At 38.1% G+C, this 22,341-nt stretch overlaps 3 protein-coding genes across 6 annotated transcripts; 1 reads left to right on the top strand and 2 right to left on the bottom strand.

Annotated features, from left to right (window-relative positions):
- Nucleotides 1-923: 923 nt before the first annotated feature.
- LOC147232940 (collagen alpha-1(X) chain-like) lies at nt 924-4,479 on the bottom strand. 3 transcript variants are annotated; one of them, XM_086148876.1, is made up of 7 exons: nt 4,374-4,479; nt 3,727-3,892; nt 3,341-3,517; nt 2,619-2,695; nt 2,243-2,359; nt 1,964-2,044; nt 924-1,238 (listed from the first exon to the last, which is right to left on the bottom strand). In XM_086148876.1, exons 2-7 carry the CDS (start codon nt 3,887-3,889, stop codon nt 1,098-1,100), a joined length of 756 nt encoding a protein of 251 aa, XP_086005002.1. In that variant the 5' UTR covers nt 3,890-3,892; nt 4,374-4,479; the 3' UTR covers nt 924-1,097. The 3 variants fall into 3 exon arrangements, with proteins under 3 accessions (XP_086005002.1, XP_086005000.1, XP_086005001.1); XM_086148874.1 differs by having other exon boundaries at nt 3,727-3,899; nt 4,374-4,473; XM_086148875.1 differs by having other exon boundaries at nt 3,727-3,915; nt 4,374-4,415.
- Nucleotides 4,480-9,546: 5,067 nt separating this feature from the next.
- On the top strand, nt 9,547-21,561 carry dnase1l4.1 (deoxyribonuclease 1 like 4, tandem duplicate 1). 2 transcript variants are annotated; one of them, XM_086150126.1, is made up of 10 exons: nt 9,547-9,659; nt 12,626-12,710; nt 13,462-13,550; nt 14,968-15,054; nt 15,501-15,613; nt 15,765-15,877; nt 16,447-16,604; nt 17,598-17,694; nt 18,185-18,257; nt 18,832-19,673. In XM_086150126.1, the coding sequence occupies exons 2-10, from the start codon at nt 12,630-12,632 to the stop codon at nt 18,855-18,857; spliced, it is 837 nt and encodes a 278-aa protein (XP_086006252.1). In that variant the 5' UTR covers nt 9,547-9,659; nt 12,626-12,629; the 3' UTR covers nt 18,858-19,673. The 2 variants fall into 2 exon arrangements, with proteins under 2 accessions (XP_086006252.1, XP_086006254.1); XM_086150128.1 differs by lacking the exon at nt 18,832-19,673 and adding an exon at nt 19,682-21,561 and having other exon boundaries at nt 9,605-9,659.
- Nucleotides 20,255-22,329, bottom strand: tma7 (translation machinery associated 7 homolog). The gene is made up of 4 exons (XM_086150129.1): nt 22,195-22,329; nt 21,795-21,850; nt 21,590-21,677; nt 20,255-20,616 (listed from the first exon to the last, which is right to left on the bottom strand). Exons 1-4 carry the CDS (start codon nt 22,208-22,210, stop codon nt 20,582-20,584), a joined length of 195 nt encoding a protein of 64 aa, XP_086006255.1. The 5' UTR covers nt 22,211-22,329; the 3' UTR covers nt 20,255-20,581.
- Nucleotides 22,330-22,341: the final 12 nt, after the last annotated feature.

Genomic DNA, 22,341 nt, shown 5'->3' on the forward strand with positions numbered 1-22,341 from the left:
TTCAAAAAAATTAGAAAAGAAACAGCAGGAAGGGTTTTTGACACAACAGGATTTCCAGATTTAAAGATATATGCTATAAAAGTAAACAGAATGGAATATTGACATCTGAATCAATGGTGTTTTGAGAAAAGTTGGAAAGTCAAAGCCTGGGTTGCTGCGTTTTTGACCTTGTTTCTCTTGTTCCCCCTTCCCTATGTCTCCTCCCATACAGGTTGGGCATCATTTACACAGGCTTGTGTCTGCACACCTCTTTCTGATCTTCTGTTCCCAGCCCTGGTGTACTTGAACCACTATCTTCCCAATGTTCAGCATCAGACCGTGGTCAGCACATACCCTTTGTTTGTCTCCGGTGTCATTCTGTGTCCTGACTTTATACAGGAAAAACATTTCTGTCTTTGCCTGTCTGACCACCTATGACATGGCTCTGGTGCTTATCCGGTTCCTAAATCCCTGTGCTACATTGCTGGTGTCCCTTCTGGTTCTGATCCCCCGTGTCACGCCATTTCGCCATTAACCTCAGCTAATTTGGCCTGACACCACTGTCACAAATGGACCACCGCCATTTTGGTTTTGGTCTTTACAGATGATCCAGTTTCACACGACTATGTCTGTGACTGGAAGAAATTAGCTTTCACTTACAAAAAAAAAAAAAACACATTCTGAAATTAATAGTTCAAACATTTTCATTTCCAATGATCATGAATCAAATCCACAGTTGGTGAAATTCCAGTTATGTGCAAGTATTTGCAGATCTTCCTTTTCGGAATCAGATTTAAGGTGTTTCTATTAGAAACTCCAAAGTAATTGATACATTTACTTTCTCATTGTAAAACTGTGCAATGCAATATTACTATGGTAGAAACAACAATAGCTTCAACTCCGTAGATGGTCATCTATGATAAAGTCATAAAACACTCATTCTGTCAATAATGAACCTTTATTTATTTTGTTTGTTCATAAAGTACAGTCAACAAGGTCCCACTAGTCAGTGTGGAAATCACTTTGAGATGTCATGACAAAGTAAACTATTGGATTAACAAATATGACCCAACATCAGAGGTACAAAGACAGTAATCTCTCACTCTGTATGACACCATTTAAGAAATGAGGAACCCGTTAAAAATGATCTGTTTGTCCTGACTGTCTCGCAAGTCTGCATCAGTCTGCATATCCCTGAAGGACTCGAGCCAGACCTTCTGCCTCGCTTCCAGCTGTAAAACCACACCGCCAGACAGCACCTGCAACACACATGTATGTTCACAGAGAAAATCTGACAAGTTAAGACCATGTTGTTGTTACCCTACCTAGAAGTGATCGATTAACGAAAAGCAAGGTGTGTTATAGTCTGAGAGGTCGCAAAAGAAGACCCTCGGTAGCTTCTAAGCAACTGAAGGCCTGTCTCACATTGGCAAATGTTTATGTTCATGAGTCCTACATCAGAATAAAACAGAAGAATGATGGTGTGTATATACATGTAGCAGGGAGAAAGACATTGTGCAGGATTGATCAACAGTTTAGTTGTAGTTATATTTACATATTTAGTTGTAGTTATTACTGGGGGGAGGAGGTGCCATTGTGCACTGACAGCATGGTTCACCACCTTTGCCAGATAATAATTATAGTAATAATAATAATAATAATAGTAATGATAATAATAATAATAATAAAAATAGTTTTGCCTTATTTATTTAACCTGGTACCTTGTATTGACTTTGAGGACTTGTTTGAAAACGACCCAAAAGCATACTACAGGATCTAATGTGAGGTTGATTTGAAAGTGAATAAAAACATATTTCAGAGAGAATGATGATGGTTAATGCTGATCAGCCCGCAAAGCTTTTTCCAAGATCCTAAATGTCTGTTTCACCCAAAACAAACTTTTGGGACATTCGGTAAATTGAACAGGTCAGTAGGAAACTGCGAATTCACCTAAAGCTTCACTAAACTGATCAAAGAAACTGACCTGATCAAACCTTTTGTTGTAATCACAAAATCCCAGCTCGGTCCTGAGGGCATCGCTAGCAATTCTCAGGCACATACTAACCTGGAAACAAAAAACAGGAAGGGTGATTATAATGTGGGAGAGACAGCCACTTCAGAAATCACTATAAAATCTGTGGGTATACAATAGTCAGCACAAGAAATTTGGATACCAAAATTATGTCAAATTAAAAAAAGAAAGCAAAATAACAAAACAAATAAAAAACATAAGTCTTATCTTGTGGGCAGGGGATGGCCTTACCTTGGCTGCAGAGTGGAAGACAAAATAATAAATACCAGGGATTCTGCAGGTGAAGTAGCCTGTGGGAGGGTCAAAGTCTCCATATGTATTCACCCTGGCAGTGTTATAGGTCATGATCTGGCGCACACACACACACACACACACACACACACACACACACACACACACACACACACACACACACAAATTTGAATCATTGCTCAGTTGATTGAGGCTGTCAATATGGGAGATTAGTATCACTAATATTATCATGATCTGATACAGACACTAAACATTGCTGACATGAATAGTAATACCCAGTAATAGCATAGAAATATTAAAGTCTGATAATGCCAAGAAGAACTGACACAACATTTTGATGAGCAATGAACTGAACCTCATTGATACGAGGATAAGCGTTGTCCGTCCTGATGACTGAGAAAGCTGACCGTGCGTGCTGAGAATGGTCACCACCTGGGAGCATGAGCCGTGCACACACACACACACACACACACACACACACACACACACGCTTGTGTCACCTTTAATGGCAAATCTGGTTCCTTCTCATCCTTTCTTGGTCATTTTGACATGATCAGTTACAGAATAAATTGAAGTAATTTTTTTCTTTATAAGATTCGCAAAGTATCAAACACAAAGAAAAGGGTGTTTCCCAATTAATTCTGTTCTGTAATTCTGTTTTCATTTATAACCTTGCTTTGATTTCTGATAGTTATTTCCCATTTATATCTCAGTGGCTATCTGTTCTTCAATAGTAATTAAACCTCATCTGAGGTAATTAAACATAGAGGCAATCATGATAGAAAGTAAACAAATAGATTTAAATAGATACAGGACAGAAAAAGCAATCTTCGTTAATGTTACATTATAAAAACAATGAAATATTTTATCAACTTCAGAATTGGTGACAAAATTGCCTGAATGGAAAAAAAAGGTTGCAAAAAAAAAAAAAGCAACAATAATTTTCAAATATTTACAAGAAATATTTACTTATTCTTTATTATGTGTCATCCTCTTTGTGAACACTCAACCTTAAAGTGCAAAAGTTTAAAGACCAGAAAGTTGCAGGATCAGAAGTCGGGTCAGGGGTCACCATACTGTGGCTGTTGCTCCTGCCAGTCGAGCCAGGTAGCCCAGGGCGCCCCGGTGTTCCTGCTTCCCCCAGATCTCCATGATAGCCTTTAGGACCTGGGGACCCCGACAGTCCTCGGTTCCCCATATCACCCTTCATCTTCACCATGACACTTGGGTTCACGGGGTCATTGTTTGCTACAGCTGAAAGCAAAAGAAAATGTTTACAATCTTAGGACCCTCTGACATGTTAAATTCCACTAAGGCGAAAAATGTAATGAACCTAGTTTGGGGTTTTTCTTCAATTCCTTATCCCAGATTTGTAATTCATGGTCGAATTCATGTTACCATGTTTATTGCTATTGGCTTCATGTTATTTGTGATATTGCTAAGTTTGTTCTTCAGTCAATTACCAGGCTCTCCTTTCACTCCCTTCATTCCCAGTTGTCCATCTCTGCCTGGAAGTCCTGGCTGCCCTGGATGTCCATCCTGTCCTCGACAAGGGACGTTACACCGGCTCGTCGAGAACAGCAGGGCCACGACCGCCACAACTGCCAGCCCAGTGTGCTCCATCATGTTCTGAAACCTCCGGTACAAACCATCTTTTCATTTTTTTATTTTTTTATTCATTTTTTTTTTCATCAGAAAATATGCAAAACCTGGAGAACAATCGTAAGAAAAAAATCATTTGCTCAAAATAATTGACAAAAAATTAACAATAAATTACCAGAAAACTTGATTCAAAGAGACATGAAATCTTCCTTTCTCTTACACTGTATATTTCTATTTTTAATTATATTAATATTGGTGCCTGAATCAAAAGATGAGTATTTATGATTTACCAAAAACCACTGGAGATAAAGTCCAATATTCAGTGACTGTTTTATCAACAACTGATTGCTGTGTAAAACATTTGACTTGTGTTGTTGTTACTGATTGATGAACAATGAGTTTTGAAGTAACTGGAATAAATGTGATATGCAGCTGGTTTTAGACTTCAGATCATTGTGACCAAATCTTCTTAAGGAATAATATATTTATTGTATTAAATTCAACTTACCAGTTGAGGTATTGCTGCACCAGCTGAGATTCAGAGACTAAAATGCAGGGACCGAGTTCCTCTTTGAGTGAGGAGATTGAGGTTTTTCAAACTGTGACACACATATTCTCTCTCTCACACACACACACACACACACGTACATGGAAATAAAAATAGCTGATCATTGAGAAATTTTGAAAGTTGCTTACCGTGGAGACAGAGAATCAAACAGTTTTATTGTATGTATATGTGTGAGTGCTTGCATGTTTGTGTTTGTTTTTTGTTTTTTTTTGGCAGCCAGAAAACCACCAATAAATTAAAATTAGTATGAAATTTATGAAATAATCATATTAGTATGAAAATCCGCTTGTCATCTAATATAAATACTTTTAGAAATGGAATTGAATAGGATAGAACCGACTGCACCTTTAATTTTCCCGCAGTGGGGAAATTTGTAAATGACATCATTGATAGAAAGAACTTGCTTTAAAATGAGCGATAAATCACCAAGGAATTGTCCAAAACTATTGAGGGATCAGGTTAAATAGGTATGAAAGTACCTCAAATTTGTGAAAAAAAGTCAAGAAATTCAGAAAGAGGTTATAGTTCATAAATGAAAGACCATGATAGAAAAAATAACCAAAAATCAAAAAGTAGGTGGGGCGAGTTCAAAAACATGTAGGAGGTAAATTGGAAAAATTGCCCAGATCTGTTGTCTGTCTCTAGATGTGGTCCTGCAATCAACTGTCGAGGGTGAAACCCGCCTCTCACCCAATAACAGCTGGGAAAAGTGCAGGAAAAGCGGTAGATCATGGGTTGAAATACATGGGACTGTTGCAGGAGGTGCTAGTGAAGCGGATGGTGTGAGTGGTGCGCCTACACCCAGACAGTAAAAAGGTGAATAAAAATAGGCGTTGGTAAGTGGTGATTGGGTTTATCAGGCATTGTTTTTTTTTTGAAGGAAATTTCATTTATGCTCAATCAAGGATTTGCTGCCCTCTTGCGCTGCCCCCATGCAATCACAGCAACGTTATCATTTTCTTTTCTTTTACGCTATTTATTTTAAGTCTTTTCTCAGATAGGCATGGACAAAAAACACAAGTAATAAGTGAAATTACAGTAGCATGATTTCATACCAGGCAGAATATGTAGATCATAGCAACAACTCCTGGATATCAGCTCCTTGGAAATGTTTATTCATTTTAAATTCCTCTGCCCTAATTTTTCTTCTAAGGCCATGTGTATTCAGTGCTGTATAAGTGAGGGTGGGGATGAGGATTAGTGGCAAAGGTTTTCTCAACGTAGTTTCGCCTAGATGAATCACAATGCCAACATATTCATTTTTCTTGGTAAGAGGAGAAGAATCAAAATTTCAACATTGGGTTGTTCTTCTCCTCTTACCAAGAAAAATAAATAAAACAGGCTGGTTCATGTCACCTGTCTGTCTGTCTCCTGGTATCAGTCTGTCATTCTATCTCTCTGTTATTCAAAAACAGACTCTTAATATGGGGTTGGTTGTTTTTCACATTAAACTACAATCTTATTAAAGCCCCCATTCTTCTTCTTCTTCTTCTTCTTCTTTCAGCTTTTCCCTTCAGGGGTCACCACAGTGAATCACCCTTCTCCATCTAACCCTACTCTCTGTATCCTCCTCTCACACTGATTAACTTCATATGTTCACTCACTACATCCATAAATCTTCTCCTTGATCTTCCTCAAGAACTCCTGCCTGGCAGCTCCAATTCCAGCATCTGTCTACCAATATATTCACTATTCCTCCTCTGCACATGACCAAACCATCTTGGTCTTTGTCTGCCTCCTGTCTTTTTGTCATTAGAGCTGTTTCTAGGCCATACAGCATCGCTGGTCTCACCACTGTCTTGTACACGTTTCCTTTCATTCATGCTGATGGTTTTCTATCGCATTGTCCCCCCAACACTTTCCTACACTCATTCCGACCTGCTTGAACCTGTCTCTTCACCTAATTTCCACACTCCGTTGCTCTGGACTGTTGACACCAAGTACCTGAAATCATCCGACTTCTTGATCTCCACTCCCTGTAGCCTCACCATTCCACCCGAGTTCCTCTCATTCACACCCATATATTCTGTCTTGCTGCAACTTACTTTCATTCCTCTCCTTTCCGGCGTAAACCTCCACCTCTAGATTTTCCACAACCTGTTCTCTGCGATGTCATCTGCAAACATCATGGTCCATGGAGATTCCTCTCTAACCATATCTGTTGGCCTGTCCATCACCACTGCAAACAAGAAGGGGCTCAGAGCTGGTCCCTGATGGAGTCCCACCTCCACCTTGAACTTCTCCGTTACCACTACAGCACACCACACCACTGTCTCACAGCTAGCATACATGTCCTGCACCAGTCTAACATACTTCTCTGCCATTCCAGATTTCCTCAAACAATACCAGAGCTCCTCACTTGGCACCCTGTCATAGGCTTTTTCTGGGTCTACAAAAACACAACGCAGCTCCCTCTGGCCTTCTCTGTACTTCTCTATTAGCATTCTCAAAGCAAATACTGCATCTGTAGTACTCTTTCTAGCCATGAAGCCATGCTACTGTTCACAAATGCTGACTTCTGCTGTCAGTCTAGTTTCTACTACTCTTTCGCATAACTTCATTGTATGGTTCACCAACTTTATCCCTCTATAGTTGCCACAATTCTCTTCACCTCCAGAGCATTCCCAACAAACTCCTCCTTCAAGATAAGTCCTACTCCATTTCTCTTCATGGCAGTATCATGATAGTACAACTTTAAGCCTGCTCCTAAGCTTCTAACCTTACTACCTTTCCACCTGGTCTCCTGCAAACACAGTATATCCATCTCTCTTCTCTGCAACATGTCGACCACCTCTCTACCTTTTCTTGTCATAGTCCCAATATATAAAGTCCCTACTCTCAGTCCCAGACTCCTGCCTTTCCTCTTCTCTCTCTGCTTCCAAACACAATTTCCTCCTCTCCTTCTTAGACCTATAGAAGCCCAGTTTCCATTGGTTCCCTGTAGGTCATCAGTACCAATGGTGGTTGTTGTTAACCCAGGCCTCGACCAATCCTGTTTGATCTGGTTATTATGATTGATTTGCACGTTCGGTTTTGGCAAAGGTTTTAAGCCGGATGCCCTTCCTGACGCAACCTTCTGCATTTATCCCGGCTTGGTGTCTCAGGGGAGACATCTGTCCATGCCGCCCTGAGGCTGCAACAATCTTAACACCCCCCAAAAAACCCTTAAAGCACTGACAGTTCCATGAAACATTTCTTGAGAAATATTTTCATTGCCTTTTTCTTATACTAATTATCAGTCTTGTGTTTATCCTCTTTCCTCACACCAACTAACTTCATGTCCTCTTTCTCACAATCCATAAATACCTGCTTCAATCTTCCTCAAAGCCCTCTGACTGGCTCTAACCTCAGAATCCTTCTGCCAAAGTATTCACTATCCATCCTCTGTACATGTCCAAACTATCTAAGTCTTGCCTCTCTGATTTTTTCTCCAAAACATCTAAAATGTACTGTCCCTCTGATGGACACATTCTTGATCCCATTCATCCTCGTCACTCCCGCAAAAGATCTTCATCTCTGCTACTTCCAGCTGTTCTTCCTGTGTCATCCTTAATGTAACTGTCTTAAAAACCATAAAGCGTCAATAGACTTATCACTTTGTTGTACACATTTCCTTACATTCTGGCTAATAGTCTTATCACACATCTCCCCTGACACTTTTCTCCACCCGTTCCAACCTGCTTGAATGCATTTCTTCACATCTTTACCACACTGTATTGCTCTGGACTGTTGACCCCATGAACTTAAAATCCTCCGTGGTTTTTAGCTCTTGTCCCTGTATGTTTTACTTGGGTCCCTCTCATTCACGCACGCACATGTATTCTGTCTAGCAGGGGCGCATACCTGCGCTCCTAGATTTCCCTCCACCTGCTGTCTTTTCTCACCACAGAACACCTGGAAACAACATAATACATGGTGATTCCTGTCTAACCTTATTTGTCAGCCTGTCCATCACCACTCCAAACAAGTGGAATCCCGCAATCCCGCCTCTACCTTGAACTCAGCAGTCAAACCTACTCATAACACATCCTGCACCAGTCTAGTATACTTGTATGCCAATCCAGACCTCCTATTAAAGAACGGTAAATTCTCTCTCAGCACCTTCTTATTGCTCTTCCTAGATCTTTCTAGATCTATGAAGGCACAGACCTTCTCTGTACTTCATTATCAACATTCTCAAAGCAAATTCAGCATGTGTAGTTCTCTCTTGGCATTAAGCCATACTTCTGCTCGCAAGCGTTCACTTCCCCCCTAACTTCCAATACTCTTTCTCTTCGTTTCAGGGAAATTATTGAAAAGATAGCAGGAAAATCCCCCCCAAACATTTCTAAGAAAATTAAATTAAAAAATCCAATTCAAAAACAAAATGAAAACAAAATAAAACCAAACATCGTTTTACTGACAAAATAATCACCAATCAAAACATGACAAAGAAACTGGAAACAATACAGAATTGCTCATGTGTATTTGTTTGTTTTCCCCAAAAAAGTACCTCAATTGCCTTGGTAACAACAATTAAGTCAAGTCAGCCTGATAAGAATGTTTGCTAACAATCACTTGACCATTATATTAAAAAAAGGTTATTTTTGTGTAAACAGTTACCGGCCTGGATTTCAGTCAAACACATTTACACACACTGAGGCTGCAGTTTCTTCACCGGGTTCCTGATGTCAAAGTTTATGGTTGGACAGAAAATAGATGCAGATTACAAGGCCGCCGAGCGCAATAATCCAACAGCACCGGCAAATCAGCTTCCTGAAGCTTTTGTGTTTCAAAGAGGAATGGGAAAAATGATAAAACCCTGCCTTTGAACATAAATAAAAACGGTGGGAGTGACCTTCAGGAGTCTTCAGTCAACTCTGAGCCAATCTGATGGCTGTTCTGTGTTTGGTAACATATTTCCTGTGTTCTTGTGGTTTCGTTAGAGTGTATGTGTGTGTGTGTGTGTGTGTGTGTTGTAGACTTCAGGTGTCATTTTACTGGATAGCAAGAATTGTTTTTAAGAGGGCGGTACTACGCACAATTCTCTCTCCACTGATTGGTTGGCATTTGACCAATGAAACACTGCTGTCACCCCTTTATAGAATGTCTGGCTCCCAGCCGCCACAGCAAGGCTCTTTCCTGTCTGATCCAACAGAAACCCCTACTCGTCTCTGGTTTTAACCCAAACAGTCGGTTGCGACCTGCAAACTTAACCAGCGGCACCAGCTTTGTATCTTCCTCCAGGTGAGACACATCATCCTAGACACATACCTGGGAGGCTCAACATTCTTGTTTGGGTTTGTGGAACAACCTTTGTCAGAGTGAGGGAGGCCTTAAGTTACAGGGGTGGGTTGCAAACTGTGAGCTTTCAATGCAGATCCCTCAACTAGATATTCTACTACTTAACATTGTAAAACCACTTACTGGGACTGCCTGATTTAAAACAATGACCAAACAAAATGGACTTCTTTAAATCTTGAAAAAAAAAATCCCCTAAAAATGAAAATATGAATATGATTTAATATCACCAACAAAACTAATATTTTTGTTAAATAGTAATATTTCTTTTTCTTCTTACAAAAATATTACCAAAATATGCAAAAGAATAATGAGATTAACATATTTTTATATAAAATGTTCAAATTTATATTTATTTATTGTGTTCTGATTTCCATTTGTAACTGTCCAAACCTGTTTTAAAATCGATTGATTCAGTGCTTTTGTTGTAGCAGTCTTTTTTTGTAAAGCCAAAGAACAAAAGAGGAACGTTTATCAGACACCATCATCACGTCAGCTCGGAGAAAGAAAACAAAAAAACAGGACAGTCTTGTCTGTGGCTGCTCTTGTTGTAGTCTCTTTTCACGTGTGTCTTATTTCAGACAGGAAGTGGCCTCACCAGTGGTTCAAACATCCCTGACATGGCTGGTTCATAGGAAGGGAACTAAAAGTCAAACTAGTTTTAGGTCAAACGGATGCGATGCAAAAAACAAAACAAAAAAAAAATCAAAGAGGGTCACGAATCATCAGCTATGAGAGGTTTTACCAGAATTCAAATCAAGAAACTGACACAATATCACTAATCCCAACCGTACCTTGTATTCATTACATAATCTCATCAAAGTAATGTAAAATCCTAATTGTTTTCTTGTTACTTTAATACTCTGCCATGTTTTGATGTGGTTTCCTCAAAATTCGGCACTTCTTGTAAATTCTTCATTTGTCCTTGATTCTTAAGCTCTCTTGCTGATGTTTAGATAATCTTCCATTTATTTCTTTTTAGGGTTTTGGGGGATAGTGAATGATTCCTTTTAATGCATTTTCCTCCTTTATTTTCCTCCAATCCTTTATTTAAAGGAAGTTTCTTAGATATGAATATTGTCAGTTTTGTTTTTTGCTGCTTGTAAGGTCACACTGGTTAGGAGTTTGTTTTTCCACTGATATTGAATGGTGACCAACAAAATTTCCGTGACAATCAACTGCTGGAGCCACAGTAAAAGAAAGCCTGGGGCCTCCCTTTAGAAAACGTAACAATACCTTAAAGCGAACTTTTTTGACTCATCAACTGTATGAGTCAAAATATTCGCTGTAATGTGTGTATGACATACACACATTACAACAGACAAGGGATTGCATTGTTTGTGCATGATTGACAGCTGGCAACTAAATCTTTGCGCAATCTTCTTTATTCAACAGCGCTGCTCAATATCTAAATGGTCCTTATTGTAATTATAAATTTGCTAGATGTATCCATAGTTGAGTATTTTATTCAAAATGAAAGAAAAAAAGTTGAGAAATGTGCAGTTTTCTTGGAGCTGGACAAAAAAAAATAAATATCTAAGACTATTAACTCTTTCATATTTAGAATATTCAGAATGGATTTTACAACATATAGGTCAAAATATTTGCTTTCTAAGAGAGTTTGACATGAATTCAAAATATTTTCACGAATATTTCACAACTACTTTCACAACAAAAAACATAAATTCACCATTGTACTGCTTTGAATAATTCACCTTGTAAATTATTTAAGTATTAAGACCAGACCTAAAATACAAAATCATTTAATCTCTGTCTCGCAAGTGTGCCATGAAGACTGACTTGTTTGATTTAGTACTCAGCATATTTGCAAGACTTTAGAATAAAAAAAAACTAAACACAATGATTGACAAGTAAGTAGTATAAAGACATCTTTCACACATGTAACAGATGACAAGGTGTGTCACTAAATTCATTATAATTTTTTCTTTATGTCTGACAAAGTTTCCACTCCCATCACATCAAAGAGCAATAACATGTCTGCAGGCGTCTGGAGACAGGGTATTTTTTCTTGTAATGCACTGATGTTTATGGCTCCTTTATAAAACTCTATTGACTCTGCAGTCTTATCATTCATCCATTTATCCTTTTTTTTTTAAAAAAAAAAAAAAAAAGTACATAATTTTCATTGTGAGACTGGGTGTTCCCAAATATTATTAAAAGAATTCTGTTTTTTATGCATTCTATTTTTTCTTGTCACATAGGAACTGAAGACTTGTGTGCGTGTGTGTGTGTGCGTGTGTGTGTGTGCGTGTGTGCGTGTGTGTGTGTGTGTGTGTGTGTGTGTGTGTGTGTGTGTGTGTGTGTGTGTGTGTGTGTGTGTGTGTCGCCATTGGTATGAAAAGTAAGAGTCAACCTGCCAAAACATGTACCTAACATTTTTGCATTGTAGCTGTTTGACTGTAAATGAAAAACAGAACCGCAACTACAACTTTAAAACTCCTGTTTTTCTATGCATTTATTCATATTTAAACACTTTAGTACTGGCAGTAATGATTAAACTATGAAACACGTTTTTTTACAGGTTATTTCATTTCACCCATTTTTCTTTTTATTATTTCCAATTTGGTTATATTCCGAGCAAATATTTGAGGGGAGGATTTTTAAAATTAATCACATACAAGCTTTTGGGTTGAGATGTAATGAATATTAAACATTATAAATAAATCTTAAAAAAAATTATGATTTTTTTTGGGCATGAAGGGCATGAAGTCAGAGTCAGTCAAACGTCATTCCTTTTTATTCTTTCTATTTCTAGTCCCAATTGGTGAATACAGGTTTGACGACAGACATGTCAGGACGAGTGTGACACCCCCCCCCCCCCATACACACACACACACACAGACACACACACACTGACCTGTCTCCTTCCTGTTTTCTTTTGTCTCTTCAAGCGCCATGAAAATTGCATCTTTTAACATTCAGAAGTTTGGAAAAAACAAGGTGTCTGATCCAGACGTCGTCAATGTCCTTGTCAAGGTGATAAACACTCATACACACTGTACAGAATTTTATCATTGTGATAAGACAGACACACAAACACACACACACTACAGAATATTTACCATGTGCTAAATTCAAACCACCAAAATACTTAACACTTCTTCAGAGGATTCATTTTCAAATTTCCAGCATTTTCCATTCAAAATGAAACTAGGATACTAAAATTACATTAAATTCTCCCATTAATGATTTTACCGTGCATCAACTTCAAAAGGTATGCATGTCAGGCCCTCACTGGAAAAAACCCAATGTCAATACTGTAACTTTTATTTCTTATGGATTATCAGATAAAACAGCAAGTAAAACTCAAAACGAGAAAGACAACCCTTAGAATCCTTCTGCTCCTGGTCTGAAAAAACAGTCCTCTACCTGTCCTTCCCTGTTTAACAGATACTCCGCCCTCCCATGGACTCCATGGTCTTCAGAAAATACAATTCTAGTAAGAATTAACCAGGATTGACTTTACACACAAGGAGACACTACGTTGCGACACTATGATGGCAAGGATGAAAATAGCACCAGTCATTTCCTTCTTCACAAAAAATAGCTGCAATACATACAGCATATACTGATTCATAAAAAAAAAATCAAGTTATGTGAAGTATTTAAATTAATAAAGTATTTAATCGCACATGTTTGTTATTATGATTGTCCTATCTGACCGTCTATTTAAAACATTTTGCACTTCACTTGTGTCTCTATGTTTCTATCTCTCTCTGTCCCTCAGATCGTGTCTCGCTATGACATCATCCTCATCCTGGAGGTGGTTGACATCACTGGAGAATCAGTTGAAACCTTTGTGGAAGCTTTAAACAAGTGAGTCTGGGTGTTTTAAGTCAAGGCAAATCAAGTCAAATTTTATTTCATATGGCATAAAAATCATAACTGAGTTGTCTCGTGACACTTTCAATGTCGAGAAGCTCTGGACCACACACTAAACACATTCTTAAATGATTTTCATAAACCAGACACTACTCCATGAACAAGCATTTGGTGAGAGTGGTGATGAAAAAACTTTCTGCCCCTTGACCGGGCAGAAACCTTGGACAGATCTGAGCTCAATGCGGCCAGACTTCTGTCTTGACCAAGAGAGGAGGGCAAGAAAGAACCACAGAACTAGAAAGCAAGGGTGTGTGTGTGAGACCAGGCTGGTATGAGGGTTGGGAGGCACTAATTTTACTCATAACAACAGAAGCTCTAACAGCGGAACGGTTCAAGTGAGACAAAATGATAATAGTTTTAATATTCTTGTAGGAAATAATGATTGCTGCCTGGCAGCGCTGCTACAGTACATCAAGCAACAGCCTCTGGCAACCTTTGAAATGAGAGATTCCAAGGACTCGGGAGACAACAAGGGGTTACTATTCTGCACTATTGAAGGGATGTGAGTGCAGACAGGATAGGAAGAAAGGAAGGAATGACAGAAGTGCATCATGGCCTATCTTTCAACAGAGTAAGCCTATTGAAGCATAACTAGGGGCTGGCCTGTCCCTATCTATAAGCTTTCTAAAAAGAAAAGTCTTCAGCCTGTTTCTAGATAAAGAGAGGGTATCTTACTATATGTATCATAATCGTCATTGTGAAAACTACTAATTCAGGATTAGATTGAGAAATAATACCCAGTTTCTATGGCCATTTCGACAAAAATGCCTTTTTACTATCTGGCAAAATATCAGCTTGATCTCTGGGCATGTAAGGATACAAACTTTTGTAATTAGCTCTTCAGTGTCAATAACTTTGCAGGTTCACCGGCACTAATAATAGGACAGACTATTGTCATCATTCCATTTCAGTGAGTCACCTTCGGGGCTTATGTTCAAGCTGTGACAAGCATTTCTACATGTTTTGCACGGGTGAAACTGAAGATATGGGCTTGTAACTAATCCAGCATGGTATTTTGTCAATAGTGAATTATACAGAGCCTTGAAATGGCAGATGGAATCCAGCACTTTAACGTCATAACCCTAAAGGTTTTGCGAAGTGCATGTTTTCAAGCAGCAAAATAAGGGTCTCCTGAAGTATTAGTCATACACTTTTATACAGTATAAAAAAAACCAGTTTAAGCATTTGTATCTTCAGGTTATGTTGCTCTCATTTTGTGGGCATCATTCTTTTTAGACTCTATCATTTTTTCTTGGTGGAGCCGAGACAGAGGCCATAGACAGATATCACACACTGCAGGTATGCAGTGTCTGATCGAAATTTGGTGCTTTTGCTTTGTTGTTTGCTGCAGATACAACAAGGAGCATCACTACACCTTGAAGATCAGCACTCGCCTGGGCAGAAACCGCTACAAGGAGCAGTTCATGTTCCTTTACAGGTGAGTTCCACCTGCAGCTCTGATGCTCTGTCAAATCTTGTGCAATACAACACTAATTTACTTTCTATCATCATTTCGCAACACTTCAAGACACCGTTGAATGATTGATAGTAATGTCAGCCACGTCAAAGATCTCATCAACTAAGTTGATGAGATCTTTGTTTCTGACAAGAAAATGGGAATAAATAACACTAAAGTACAATTGATTTCAGTCTTGTTTTGATTGGTGCTTGTTTAGACTTTAACATGATATGACCAGTAACAAATCTGGGAGTAACGTAAATGTTCTAAATCTATGGCTGAAAGTCAGAGAGAGCATAGGTTAAAATTTGATCCGCTGTGTTTCCGAAATGGCTGAGAGCTGTTCCACAGAAATAATCATGGATAATCTTTGGATCAATCCAGCTGATTGGTTTGAGGTAAGAGAGATGTCTGTAACTGTTCAGGGACGACATGGTTGACCTGGTGGGCTCCTATCAGTTTGACGATCAGAAGACCGGGGGAGGGGACGTCTTTGCCAGAGACCCCTACATTCTGAGATTCCGTTGCATCAACACAGGTGGGAGACGTCTGGCTTGTTCTGTTACCAAAGGAGAGCAGAAATTCTTAATAATGGATGGAGCATAGAGTATAGAGCTGAAGTGGGGTTAAAATTATGTTGTGAAGTGTTTCAAGAAAGATATATGTGTGGATATTGTGTCTGTCTTCAGTGCTGAAGGACCTAGTTATGATCCCTGTTCACACCAAACCTGAGGACTCGGAGACTGAGCTGGATGAGCTCTATGATGTTTTCATGCACGTGAAGGAGAAATGGAGGACCGATGTGAGATTTTATTTTTAGTTCACTGATACACAAATCATGTTTTCACAAGGAACTGAGCGGTATTCTTTGAGTGAAAAAATCCAACATGATATTATTTGAAGTGACTCGTTACAAAAAATACACGTCTTATTTGACTTATCTTTACACTATAAATGGCACATCTCGCAGAACAGGTGCAGATGTGAGTCCATTTCCTTGCACATTGACAATAGGGAGAAATTATAAAATGAGAGTAATGTATAAACAGTTTTGTTTTATTCATAACATACACAGCACAAAAAAGCAAAAAGGAGAGCGTTATATTCCCCAAGTGAGTGTGCTTGAATACATAAACTGTCGGGTTTAACTTATTCAAAAATAACGGGAGCGAAACTGAATTATAGAGTTGCCAGGCCGGAAGTAGTTTGACACACAAAAGAGGAAGACTGATGATACGGCCACAGCACGAATACACACTATCGCCCCCTAGTAGCACCCAGGAGAAATGACCAGAGCAGACTAACACAACCCAATAACCCACAGAGAGAACAGACTTAAACTCTAAATGTTTTAACACCTCTGTGCTGTAGAATGTGATGATCCTGGGCGACTTCAATGCAGATGGTGCGTATGTCTCCAAGAGGGACATGAACAACATCCGCATTCGCAGTAACAAGAACTTCCATTGGCTGATTGGTGATGACGTCGACACAACAGCAAGCACCGGGAACAATCACACTTATGACAGGTGATGACTTGCAAGACAGACGGCCTGACAGAAAATATAATAATGCACCAGACCATACAACCACAGTTACCCCCGCTTTAATAGAAAATGCAGCAACTCCTTTATCAGGAAATATTTTACAGAAAACTTATTCCCTGGACGTCAAAACAAAAACAATATTTTAAATAAATTTGAAAGAGACGAACTTCAAAATTATGAATGACATCTACCCATATAAGGAATTATTGAGGGAGCGCTTTAATATTGAAGATAATATTTGTACCTTTTGTGAAGACAACGTTCAAACCACTTACCATATATTTTTCTCATGCAAAAAAGTACAGGACTTTTGGGCTAAAACTCAAAAATTGGTTAAAGACAATTTTCCATCGTCACCAGTTTCCTTCTCAAGAGATGACATAACATTTGGTTTACTTTTAAGCAACAAAAGAAATGAACTATGTGTCAATGTTATTTTAGGCCTGGCCAAGTTCTTCATTCACAAAAACAGGATGCAAAAGTGTTCCCCCAATTTTACGTTCTTTATAAATGATTTTGAATTATATAAAAAATCCTTAAAACTTATGGAAAAATCCAAAAACCAAAAAACATACAGTTTGATGTCTGAGATTCCTTGTGAACCACCAAGTTAATACATGTTATATTCCTCTTGCATTTTTTTTTTAAATTTCATTCATTTATCTATTTATTTAATATTTTTCTTTTGTTTTTGTCTAGCATTAAACATTTCTCACAAACCTTTAACAATGTTAACTTCTGATCACATACAGAACGAATGTCCTTATGTCCTTTGCTTCCTCATTCCCAGTTGTTTCATTGACATTCAATTCTACCTTGCCATGCTTATTTGTACATATGCATATTTGTTTATGCTATTTGTGTTCAATAAAAAAAACAAACCAAAAAAAAAACAAACTTGCAGACAGACGCAAAGACTAATGAGTCTAGCTGGAGAGCGATGATTTTTGAGCAAGCTTCATCTCATCTGTCCAGGATTGTGGTCTACGGGGAGGACATGCTCCAGGCTGTGGTGCCGAACTCTGCAAAACCCTTCAACTTTCAGAAAGCTTACGGGCTCAGTGAGGAGCAGGTGTGGTGTTCCAACACTTTCAACATGTCATGACATGTCATTAAGTTAATTATTGCAGTTTCTCTTAAAAGTATGTCAGTCTTAACATTTGATCCCTCTGGATTACCGAAGTGGTGTCACCATCACACAAGGTTAAACATTTAATTGAACCTTGAATGTTCCCTGCCAAAGATGCTTGCTGTGGCGCGGGAGGTAGAGTGATCGTGTATGGAACTGAATATTTCTGGTTCAATTCCTGGCTCCTCCTTGTTTGTCGAAGTGTTGTTGAGCCTAACTGCTTTCCTGGTGCTGATAGACGTCAGCCTACTGCTCATGGTTCATTCACGATGGGTTAATTGCATAAAACGAATTTCACCACAGGGATTAATAAAGGATAAATTATTATTACTACTTTCCTCTACCTAATTCCATTGCACAAGTTTTCTTCTCTGGTTACATTGTAATAATATGTCTATATTCAACTTTCTTTGATTTATTTATTTTCCCCCAGGCGCTGAATGTGAGTGACCATTACCCTGTGGAGGTGGAGCTCAGGTCTTTCACACCAAAACCAGAACCTAATGGTAATGGACACATTTGTACACCTATCCATTTATATATCTTAAAGTTTTTTAACTGGTTGTAAATCTTGTGTAGACTTTTCTTTTATCCATCATGAGAGTAGGTATCGAAAGCACTTTTTTGGGGGTCGTATATCTAAGTCAAGAGCATTATACTCGAGCTAAATTCCCAACATCCATGTTTACCTGGTTGTGAAGTTCCCGAAAGCCTTGTCTATAAATCTTTTCAGGTGTTTCCTTGATGTTCGGTTCCCTCTTTTTTTATTTATTTTTTATTTAGCTTGACAGACATGTGAAACAGGCACCCAATACTTGGTGTGTATACTTTTAAATGAATTTAAAAAGATACATTTGGATGAAAATATTACCTTTACTGGCTTAACATAAAACAAAAGATAATGTATTTTTGCTAAGAAAACCAACTGCTGAGTTTTAGACTCATACCTAACTGTTTGGAGTCTTGCATTCATAGTTGGTATTGTCCTATTAGTTACCTTTCCAGAAAAGATAAGGAAATTCTGAAATGGTTTGATACTGTACTCAGGTATGAGGGTCCTGTCCCAAATTGTGCACTAAGTGTTCTCAAACTGCACGCTTTTGTAGTGGGGAACAAAAATCTGAAACAAAAACAAAACAAAAAAAAAACCAACAAAAAACATGACTGAAGGACCAAAGTGACAAGAGAATTGAGACTCTGTTGTCAAAATAACTGTAAATAATGACATGGACATGTCAGTTTTATATTTGTAATATTTATTGCATTTTAACATCTATATTTGTGCAGAAAATAATTTTACAATAAAATCCTGAAGGTAAGATTATATAAATGTAGATATATAACTTATATACCTTTAGAGCATGATTGAATATTTGTGTCAATACTAAAATGTATTCTATTGACATGTCATGTATGTTTTTTATTAACTTTTTTCATGGTAGAAGTAATGTGTGTTAAGTGAAGAACCAGACAATGTAAAGAAGGGTAATGTTGATTTAAAGAGAATAGCCTACATTTGGACATTATTTTCACTCTTATATTTGTAGTTAGGGATGCATTTATTAGATTACAGCAGACTGATTGATTCATCTGTGGGGCTCAAGCAAACATTATCAACATTTGATATCTTGGTAATAATTGCAAATGAAGCATTTTAGCAATGTGATGGCTATTTTTACCTTAAAAATAAGTTATAATTAGAACTGAAAATATTTTTTTCAAAATATTCAGGGTTCAAATGTCCCTCCAATCCCTTCAGTGATGTGACAATAAAAAAAAAAAAAAATTCTGGATACCATTCCTTAGACTAGTCTTTTCTGGTGAAAGATGTGTGCTTGACATCTGGACTATGTACACTAACTTGTATTAAAGAGGCAAAAGACTGCAAGTGTAAGTTTTGGGACAGGACCTGTGTGTTCTTTATTTGCAGTTCCTGAGGTGAAGTTGGATGGAGATCTGCTTGAGCTGAAGAGAGAAAACCTGATTATGGAGAGAGAGAAGCTCAATCTGGAAATCCAGATTCTTCGAATGAAGTTGGCAAGGATGAACAAAGGAAATGAGAAGTGAACCACTAATCTCCAAATTCCCCCTGTAACACACTACAAGAACCACATTACCTCTGCAAATCTTACGATGGCGATTTGTTCAGCACAGCTGCTGTGACTCCATCTTGGTTTGCTACAATCCTATTTTAACTTTTGACTGAATCAGACTGATAAGCTATAATCTTCTTAAGTAATTTTAAATTGTGTAAGGACTGCATTTATCCTAAGCAGGGAAATTAAACAGACCAAAATCAATGGAAGGTTTACTATACATTCAGCTGCATCCATAAAGGCAAGATTCATTTAAGCTCCATTTCATATAGTGGCTTCCTTTTTTATTCATTTATTCAGAGTCATGACAGTTCATTTCAAAAAATACAAAAGCACGAGTAGTAATTATAAAACATTTTATTGATATCTCCGTCTTGACAACAAAATCAAAAATCATGTAAAACTCAGGTTTTTTTTGGTTTATTAACATGTTATTTATGCTCCTGATATTCTGAAGGTTGAAAATTGATAATGATATACAGTGAGGACCAGGGTAATTGAACACCTTACATGCCTACACTGATTTTAAGCTGTAGGTTACTCTGTACAACTTCCTATCTTTAAAATCCTCACGTATTGAATCAATGTAATTCACACTGGTGCAGGACATCGTTACTGGGACTTGCTTTTCAGGTTGGATGGGTTTATGGATAACAGAGCAAAACAAACCGGAGTCTCTCAGTGAGCAGAACAAACAGCTGGGAGCTGGGAGCAACAAACATCAGCTTCACATTTTACTTCTTGCCTGATTTCTTGATGCCACCACCACCTTGAGGATACAAAAAAAATGATTTCTAGCACCAGAAGACATTACTGTAGCCTTGAATGTGTATTTGTTATGAAATACAGAAAGTTATTGATTACAAATATAATCCCTTAAGAGGTTTACTTGTAAGCTTTCAGCCCTGTTAGATTTTTTTGTAATGTACAAACAACATGCAACATGTTTATCACAGGAGTTGTGCAGTTCAGTTAACAATATACTGACTGCCGCATACATGTTTTTAACCGTTTTTCCTGAATTAATCAGGATTGATTCATATCATTACTAGGCAAGATTTTTTCAAAGGAAATAGTTCTGTTCAATAGAGACGACTGTTAAATATTTTACTGCTTTTTGCATATATCACCACCCAGATATTAACATCAATATCAGGGCCACCGGGGAAAGGCTTACATTCAATTCTTCAATGGTGGAAATTATCCTCTCATGAATTAACCATGATCAGAGGGCAGCCTCTTAAGCACTGACAGGAGTATTGAAGAGGGGGCTCTTGGTCGGCAAAATTTCGACAAGCTCTGGAATTGAACCAGAAATGTTTGCTTCCAAGATGACCAATGCCATGCGGGTCCTTTGGTGATTTACAACATAAAATGTGCCTGACAACTGAATTACAAATATCATGTTCCGTTTCACAAAAGCTTTGAGTGGACATTAAAATTGACTCGGCAGAATGTTCTGAATTAAAGACAATCTGATTCCTCACTACAGCGTACTACTTTATCATCAGTGACATAGTGCATAACCACAACGATGGCCAACTTTCAAGTGCAATAAACAGGCACAATGAAATGGTTACTGTGGGGTAGGAAAAGGTCATATCTGACAAGTCTCCTGAATTATTTTTTTTTGAACTGTGTATCAGATGTGTACATGAACTTAACCACTACTTCTGTGTTTGCTTATATCAATTAAAAATACAGAAATGCATAACTCATCTTGACTGATTAATTGTTCATACCTAAAGGTCCTTTTCCAGATGCTTTGGCTTTCAATGCATCCATTGCCTTCTGCTCCTCCTTCTGCTTCTGCTTGAAAGCCATGTCGTCCTACAGACAATATTGATTACATTTTGACACTTTGCTTCTATTAGTCTCTGATCTAGACTCGATATAAAATTTGGTTGGTGACAAAATTAGAGACCTTACTGGCAAATGTATACTTACGTCATCCAATTCCTTTGACTGTTTCTTGGGATTCTTCAGAGGTTTCTTTTTGCCTCCTGTAAACACAGAACTCGATAACTACCTATATATTTAACTGGTATTTGAGATCGTTAACTCGTCTTAAAATCTAATTTCCGAAGATAACATTTATTTGTCTGTACCGCAAACCGAATACGGTCCAAATAAACCAGTATACCTCAAAAAGATAAAAACGCATTTCCAGAAAAGGGCGTTAATTAAAAAGCCTAGCAAAATTCTGAGACGGTTCCGCGCTCTATGTAGCTACCGTTAGCCTGCTATTAAACACAGGCACATGACGCTGAGTTTTATTTCATTGTCAGCACACGTGTAGTTGGTTTGAGGACATTTCTCGCAAACAAATATGTAAATAAAGTCCCACCTTCTCTGCCAGACATGGTTCAAGGTAATCACAGCTGTCCGAGATAGAGAATAGCGCGTATTTGGATGAAGTAGCAGCCGGTAGCCTCTATAATCCGCGTTCCTAGGACCCAAAACACCTATGAACCGGAAGTAGTATCACCAACTA

The sequence above is a fragment of the Fistularia commersonii genome, chromosome 7, assembly GCF_037954325.1.
Source record: "Fistularia commersonii isolate RoL2024-O1a breed Wild chromosome 7, RoL_Fcom_v1.0, whole genome shotgun sequence".
NCBI classification, from domain to species: Eukaryota; Metazoa; Chordata; class Actinopteri; order Syngnathiformes; family Fistulariidae; genus Fistularia; species Fistularia commersonii.